The sequence below is a fragment of the Spea bombifrons genome, chromosome 1 (genome assembly GCF_027358695.1).
Source record: "Spea bombifrons isolate aSpeBom1 chromosome 1, aSpeBom1.2.pri, whole genome shotgun sequence".
NCBI lineage: Eukaryota > Metazoa > Chordata > Amphibia > Anura > Pelobatidae > Spea > Spea bombifrons.
This window is the reverse complement of record NC_071087.1, coordinates 20,911,729-20,919,663: the sequence shown is the minus strand read 5'-3', so window position 1 is coordinate 20,919,663 and position 7,935 is coordinate 20,911,729. Positions and strand designations below refer to the sequence as shown.

Below are 7,935 nucleotides of genomic sequence, written 5' to 3'. Positions count from 1 at the left end.
CACATACCAATCTACCCATCATCCTTTATCCATGTACCGCTCCCCTGTGCTTTACATTTCCAGCCAAACCGTCAGATAGCTGTGTGTATTACACACTATTTTCATATTCTTTCCATTTCAGCTTATACATTCTCACTACAATGTGAGGGGGTTCAAAACCTTTCACCCCACAAAACGTATGCCAGGAGCGTAGTTAACGTCGACTGTCGTGGTATTTCACATGCTGTTAGGTCTCCAGGCGTTTGAGATTTTGTTACCACATCACAAGTGTAGCTTGTGCGTAGGATGTAGCCCTATGCATATGAGCACAACGTATCGCACCATTATGAATTGTTACAGAGGCACATCAGAATGTGTAATTTGTATACAAATGTGCACAGCGTCAGGGCAGATCACTCACTCAAAACCGCCAACAAGAGGTGTTCGGAAACCAGGACCCGTCTACCCCCCACCCGTTGGCAGACAGACCACTCTGTCGGCTCAGAAAAGGTCTGATCCACCATATAATAAGTCTGCAATTGTAAAGCAAAATGTGCAATACAACAACAAGCATCACACGACGTGTTCCACCGTAACATGAGATGACTGCCAGTCTCTGAAGGTACAGGCGATTGTCTGGAGTCCATCTGTACACAAGCGTGAAATCCGCATTATTTTCATATAAAAAAATAATCTTCATGGTAGAAAAGAGGGGTCACAAAGGTGTAGGGTGTCCAGCCGCTGGGGAGAGAGAACACGAAGTAAAAAACAAATACACCTCCACAGACTTGAATTTCACACATCATTTAAAACAAATATTTTTACTTAATTTTCACTCCAGCCCTAGCATTGGCAAGTAAAATGTTATAGTGGACCATAAAGTATTTCAATTGGAATATAATCTCATGTACACACTTTATAGCAAGTTATGCAGTCATTAGTCAACCAGACACAGGACCAAAAATGTGACACAATGGAAACCAAAATTTAAAGACATAATACTTATTTTTAATTAATGGATAACCTAACAAGCTCTAAAGGCTGCTGTCCAAAGTACTCTACGAAAACACTTTTAATTCAGAAACCCCATTCTGGTTATATTTTATCTGGGAACATCCAGGAACAAGCAAGAAAAAATAGAACAACAGAACGTCAGTTTTAATAAATAAAGTTAAAATCCCTAAATCACAAAATAAAAAATGCCCCAGTCCTAAATCGTACTGGAGTTTCAGGGAGGAGGGAACACCTATGGAATATACTAACCCACAAAAGTATAACTAACTAGTCTACAGAGCGAGTTAATGCTCTTCCCCTAGAGCTCCAATCAAAGATTCAAAGCATTCTGTAGTCTTTAGGGTTTCTGAGTTTCCCTCGTGATTGGGATCATCCATTTGGGAAAACAATACAATGGAAAAGCTGCTCATGTTTCGCTAATGTTTAATAATAATGCCTTGTTCCTTTTAAACAGTCCTAGGTTCCAGCACGGATTTCTATTATTAAAACCATAACACACACAACACATGAGACACGCATGTTCTCTTACTTCTGGACTTCACGTAACAATCGTTGCAGTTTAATAACCCGTTGCGGATTCTGACATCTGTTCCTGTAGTCGCATCACCAAGCTGACCTTTACAAATTCCACACTACCAAGAAAGAAGTACAGCGTCAATACAGCGTCAGTGTAAGAAATCATTTTTATACTTTTATTTTGCTCTGCACATTTTAGGCCTGAATGCAACTTGAGTGGTAGGAACATATGTTATCAATGATGTGACGTAGCTTTCACCTTCATCTCACCAAGAATATTGAGCCTACAGTCCATCCACCAGTACTGTATGTATTGATACTTTGTTACAATTTGGTCACTGGAGAAGTTTAGATATTCAAGACAGAATATTCTATCAGTCAGCATTCATAATGCATAAGTTCAGAGGTATATTTAAGTCAAGGTTTATCATCATAGGATTGGCTCAATTAAAAATACAGAGACTCTTTACAAGTTTTTCCAACCAACTTCACACAGATATTAAAAGAGTAAAAGCTGAACTGAAGCTGTAGAGAGCATACCTTGAAGCACTGAATGTGAAAGTAAAGACTGAGCGTTTCAATGATCATGGCTGCTCCTTTGCCTAAAGGATGCTTACATGTGGAGCACAGCTTCTTCCCACTAACTGACCTGGAAGAAGAAGAGGCATGACTGGGAGAACCGCCACCAGGCCTACTCAAACCCAGTGTATACGGCAAACGTGGCTACTCGGGCCCACAGGAGTTTTTCTTACGCTTCCCACATGTCTTGGAATGCCAAGTGACATTTTTAATTATGGTAGAATTTTTAAAGGGTCAAGCACCATGATAATTAGAAGGAAACCTCCAAAACTGCTCAGTTCTAAAAGGGATCATAGGGATCTTAAGTTAACAAAAATGCTTTAATGTGTGGACTTTCAAAAGTAAACCTACACCGGGTAAATATAATTCCCGCCATTTATTTAGGATGGCGGTTAAATAATGCTGGCATTCTTGAAACTAAGCCTCTGGTTGTACCTGTTGGGGGATTGGCATTGCGAGGGGCTCACTGCTCCTTTCATGTTCTCCTGGCCATCACTTCTGCTTTCAGAAAGAATATCCAATGTTAAATGCAAGAAATGAAAGACAGACATAGGCATAAGAAAGTAATGGGATAAAAGCAGGGGTTTCGAGGATAAATATTAATATTCAGCCATAGTTTCTAATTCACGTCTGTAGAGAGAATTGATGTATGGACGTAATTGTCCTGAAATATTGCTAATGAGTTTCATATACGTTAATCTCCAGGGTTCTGGGAGAATAATAGTTTCAAAGTTCATGATTTCTATATATTTTAGGTTCTCTGCTCATGTTTAAGCAATGATCACACCTTCAATACAATACCAGGTACAAAAACTACAGCCAATCAATCGAGCTATGAAGGCCACTCGTGTGTCATTTATGATGATCTATGTGCAATAAGGACTGGGAAGTTCCCATCCTGCTTCCAGGCACATTCAGGCTAATCCAGATAATGTGGGTTTCATGACCCCATCTCCGGTACCCTGACTGCCTATGCATACACATTTAATAGTAGTCGGCACTGGTGATGGTCTATCGGACACCTACCCTCGTGTCACAGGAGATGTGCTCCCAGACCTGAAGCTGCTTAACAAATCCACATTCACAGGCAAATGGTTTTCCAATGTTTCCACTTGCTGATCTATTTATTGACATAAACACAAAAGAAAACACCTTTATGTGTGTCATACCGGCGAACTGCACATTTCTAAACATTTATATACCATACTAGTTACAGCATACAATTCTTAAAAATCCAACAACTAGTTTTACATACATTTTCTGTTCCACACGACGAACTATGTGTTTCCAAAGATATGATAACAAAGTTTAGTAATAACAAAAGCCAAATATATATATATAAATATAGAAATGTATGGACACTGTGATAAAACCCAGTTAAGGTACATTGATGCTCTTAAACCAAAAAAAAAAAACATATATACTTATCTCACTACAGAAATGTAAAAAAAAGTGACCAACACAAAAACACAAGATACCCCATTATTTTTGATTCCTTATATATGATTAAGCAGGCTCCCTCTTTTGCATATGCCTGTTCTTTTGAAAGCAGTATAACAGGTTTAGTGTATAATTGTATAAACTGAGGCTTCCCATATTTAAAACACAATCTCACTTACCTAGCTGCAAGTTAAGCCTTGTAGGAGTGTTTGAGTTTCTTTGATGGTTTTCTGGGTCACTTTCTTTATTCATTGCAGTCACAGCCGGTTCTTTCTCTAGTCTGCTGAGACACAGCATGAAAAGACAAACACTCTGTGTAGTCATATAGTATTCCTCTTTATATGATATATCCACGCATTCCAATCAGAACGAGCCGTACCGTTACATTTTCCAGACAATACATTGCGTCGGTGCTGAGGAGAGCTTTATAGAGCTATAATTTTACCAAAACCTCACATTCTACAAATCAAATTTGGTTGAAGGATTCCACAAACTTTTTTTACTTGGATTTTTTTCTTTAAATCAGCTGTTTTTTGATGAACTTATTTAACAGTATATTTATTACAGTTTTCTTATAATGGTCATGTAGTCATCTCACCTAAGAGAGTTCTGCTTCACTACAATATTTCTTAACCCTACGAGATTTTATTGGTAGCAGCCAAGTCTCATTAAGCTCTGTAAAAGATTATATTCTTTCAACCACGCAATGACCACACTGCCTGTGCTGCCTATTTACAATAACATAACTCTACTGGGTTACTATGTTGCTGCAATAAAAGATATGAACGTCAACTAAAGACTTGATTAAAGGTTTCACTGATACTTACTTGTTTGTTCCATTTATCTGTGTTTCTTCTGCTTTATAATGCACTCCATCCTGATCACACAGAATGGTTTGGGTTTTATGTTCTCCTGTCTCTGTATCACTCTTCAAACATGCATGAGACTCTGCCAATAACTAAATTGCAAGCAGGAAAATATATTAGTATGAGTGTAAACCACAAAGGTGCTGACCATTACAATGACCATTACAATTAAGACAGACTGAACATGTTTGGAGCGCACATACCACCCCCCCCCAATTTACACATGTCCATTATGGGCCAGAGAACAGATCTACAGGAGGATAAATGGTAGCCAGCGGAGGAGAACATACCTTCCCAGCTTTCTTTTCCTGATAAGCCGAATCATGTGCAAGGACTCCCAAACTCCCATTCCTTTCAGAGACACTGTGATGGACACTGGAAACGGGCGACACAGTCAGCGGCACCACGGTGTCCTCAATTATCTTCCTCTCCTAGAAAATAAGTTGGTACTTATCTTTATAACAGATTTTACTAGCCGCAAAAGACCAGTTCCCAAGCATAATATACTCTGCGATACCTCCTCGTAATATTTCCGTTCCTCCTCTTCCACCTCTTTCTGAGCCTTCTCCCATTCTTCTTTCAGCTTCTCCTGTTCTTTTTGATACTTCTCCTGTTTCACAATTGAAGGGAGATATTGCAAACCATTATGTATAAAGTCACCCAAAACAGAGTACAAAGAGGCAGCTTCACAAATGACGCGATGACAGGAATCTGGAACATACTAAAACATTTAGTGATTTTCTGCAACACAAGCGTGTTATTCAGGTTAGGTATTGTGATATTTATTTATATATGGGTTTTTTTGCAAGAAAACCAAATAAACAAATGTTTAGGGAACGTTAAAAGCAAGAACTTCACTGAATTCATTAAGACAAAAGTCTGTCAAAAATCTGTTGCTGGGGTGTAGCATCCAGAGCAGGGTGGGCTAATGCTCTAACCCCCTCATTATGAGCACACCAGTCCATGATTCATTCTGAAAGTCCAGTCCAAGACTTGCCTGCAAGAGATGCAGGAGATGGATGTTTAAACTCCATCAAACCACAGAACGAGGGAGGCTATTGGGGGAGAGGAAGGTCGGTTGTGCTCCCACAACAAGGAGAGGACCCGACAGAAGATCTCCAAGTCAAGGGAGACATTACGTGCCTGGCCCTGTGTGCCGTCTGGGGGAATTTTCCCAATGCCTGTCAGAGACAGAATAAAGTATTGTGGAGAATCTAACTCTCTGATATCATAAATGTATAAATAGTCCTGGTGACAAATTTGTATACATGGTCTTATTAAAACTACCAAAGGAATGTTCCTGCTGGTTGGATTACTTGAATGCTCCGGTGATTAAACCACTTTTAAACTTTGCACCAGAGCATCTCTTAATAATTCACTATTTGTCTTGGGGGCGCTATCATTGAGGCCAGCCAAATAAAAAGACAGGGTTTGAATTGCAATACAGCGTGTTGTATTTCTATATGAAATGGCATGAAGCAGGTAACAATGAACCATTGCCCCGATTAACACGGCCCCTTGCAGCTGACACACAGCTTCGATCAATGCTAAGCTCCAACCAGACAATATTTTGTGAACAAGTACCTTCTAATAATTCTAAATCATGGAAGAGAATCTCTACGCTACCTGGAGCACCCTCTCCTGCTCCTGCTGCCACCTTTCTTGACGTCTTCTTTCTTCTTCTGGATCCCAAGAGCCAAACTTACTCAGAGAGTTCAGAGTGAGTGTAACTGCCTACCAAGGAATACGTAGAAAATGTGATTTAGGCCAACATTAATTAAACCTGAGATTTGGAATTATTAGTAAACAGCAATTCAAGTGCAAATTTCTAAACGTCTTGCAGTCATCATAGAAACCACTGGTGATTGTTCCATAATTATCATTTGGCTGCAGAATAGATATAGATATTGCCCAGGGTTGGAATTGGTATGACATCACAACAGTCTTTGGTCAGAGTAGATACACAGGTTTTTTGGACCTCAGCGCTCTCTTCTTCAGGTGGAATCATCAGAAGTGACCAAAGTCATGATAGCTTATGTAACCTTACATGCTTCTCTATGTTGACCCAAGAAAAGGTATCAACTTCTACTGAACTTAAATTTACTCCTGGGCTATTACTGCTACATCGATTTTTTCTTATTAACATGTAAATATATGCTATCCAGATATCTGTCCTGGCAGACATATAGGGTTCTATATTGACCTGAAAGTAACGTATACTGGTCACTTTACCTTTTTATACCCATTATATCTCACACAGCTCCCTTCAACCTAGTATCAGCCCTGTCATATGTTACAGACCCTCGACCTGTAAACAAACGTTCTCAATTATCACTATGCAACAGTGTTAATGGTGCAATTTCAGGGAGATAATGAATGCTGAAACAAAAGGATCCCTCTTTGGATGTATGAACCCCCCAAAAATAATGGGAGCCGGGCTCTGTACAGGTTCTTTAGATGCTGGCCCTCGCTGCTAGCATGTCTCAGCAGAGCGCATGAACATGCAAGAGTTCCTGAGGATACATGCAAGTGTACACACATACAGTGCCTTGCAAAAGTACTCAACCCCTGGGCATTTCCGAAACTTTAAACATCTCATCTAGCACCATTAAATGCCTTATTTCTTGTTTGTTTCACAATGAAAAATATTTTGCCTCGTCAGGCATGGTAAGCATGTTGTGTAAATCAAATTATATAAATCCTCAACAAATCCATTTTAATTCCAGGTTGTAAAGCAGCAAAACAGGGGGTGAATACTTTTGCAAAGGACAGTATGTATCCGCGCAGGTATATCTATGTTTACATGCAGGGGTGTGTGTGTAAGAACGCATGTGTGCTCCCGTCCTGCGTTTTCCCGAGGTGGGAGTCTAGCAAGCTGTCGGGGCGACTCTGACACAAGACAGAAAGTAGAGCACAGAGGGGAGCTTGTGTTTCCCCACATTCTGGGATCGTCCATCTCCTGTCTCTTCTGGTAAAAAATCTGGGGTGGAATCTGTGCTCCCTGTCCCTCGGTTTCCTAATAGCTACAGGTCGTAGGGTATGGACCGTGAGATGACAGGGTTCCATATTGGTAGATTCTAATAAACCTGCAATCATTCATATACATGAAATGTATAAAGTGAAATGAATTAAGCCTGGAAGCTCTAGTCTGAGCCGTCATTTATGTGATACAGTTGTGGCTACTTACTGGAGAATTCTTGTTACATTCACCTTCATCTGTTGGGAAAGAAGCGATGAACACGTGTTATTACTTATTATTACATCCAACCAACTTACATATAACATTTCTGTACAAAGTACTGGCAGTAGAGATTTTCATTGCCTGGCGGAGTGCAAATAGTGATAATGTACAACTATAATAAATTTGTGATACATTTTGAAAATAAACTATGTATAAATATTCTACTGCATTCTCAGGTACTTTTAAAAGGGCAAAAACTCAGTTTTGACCCAGAGCAAAATGTCAACATGATCAGAAAAAAACTGATCTGTGCAAAAAAATCTATTAATACATCTTGAAGAAAATTATTTGAATAGATGG

General features: G+C 39.5%; 1 protein-coding gene across 3 annotated transcripts in view; it reads right to left on the bottom strand.

Annotated features, from left to right (window-relative positions):
- Positions 1-494: 494 nt before the first annotated feature.
- LIMCH1 (LIM and calponin homology domains 1) overlaps positions 495-7,935 on the bottom strand; it is a 106,020-nt gene continuing 98,579 nt past the window's right edge. The window contains exons 24-34 of one of the 3 annotated variants that reach the window (XM_053458401.1): positions 7,582-7,610; positions 6,021-6,128; positions 4,912-5,004; positions 4,685-4,825; positions 4,356-4,486; positions 3,708-3,811; positions 3,115-3,208; positions 2,524-2,586; positions 2,050-2,158; positions 1,523-1,625; positions 495-720 (exon numbers count right to left, since the gene is read on the bottom strand). In XM_053458401.1, coding sequence (XP_053314376.1) covers positions 695-720; positions 1,523-1,625; positions 2,050-2,158; positions 2,524-2,586; positions 3,115-3,208; positions 3,708-3,811; positions 4,356-4,486; positions 4,685-4,825; positions 4,912-5,004; positions 6,021-6,128; positions 7,582-7,610 — 1,001 coding nt within the window. In that variant the 3' untranslated portion in view covers positions 495-694. The remainder of the gene's footprint in view (positions 721-1,522; positions 1,626-2,049; positions 2,159-2,523; positions 2,587-3,114; positions 3,209-3,707; positions 3,812-4,355; positions 4,487-4,684; positions 4,826-4,911; positions 5,005-6,020; positions 6,129-7,581; positions 7,611-7,935) is intronic. The other 2 variants (XM_053458402.1, XM_053458403.1) reach the window with 2 other exon arrangements.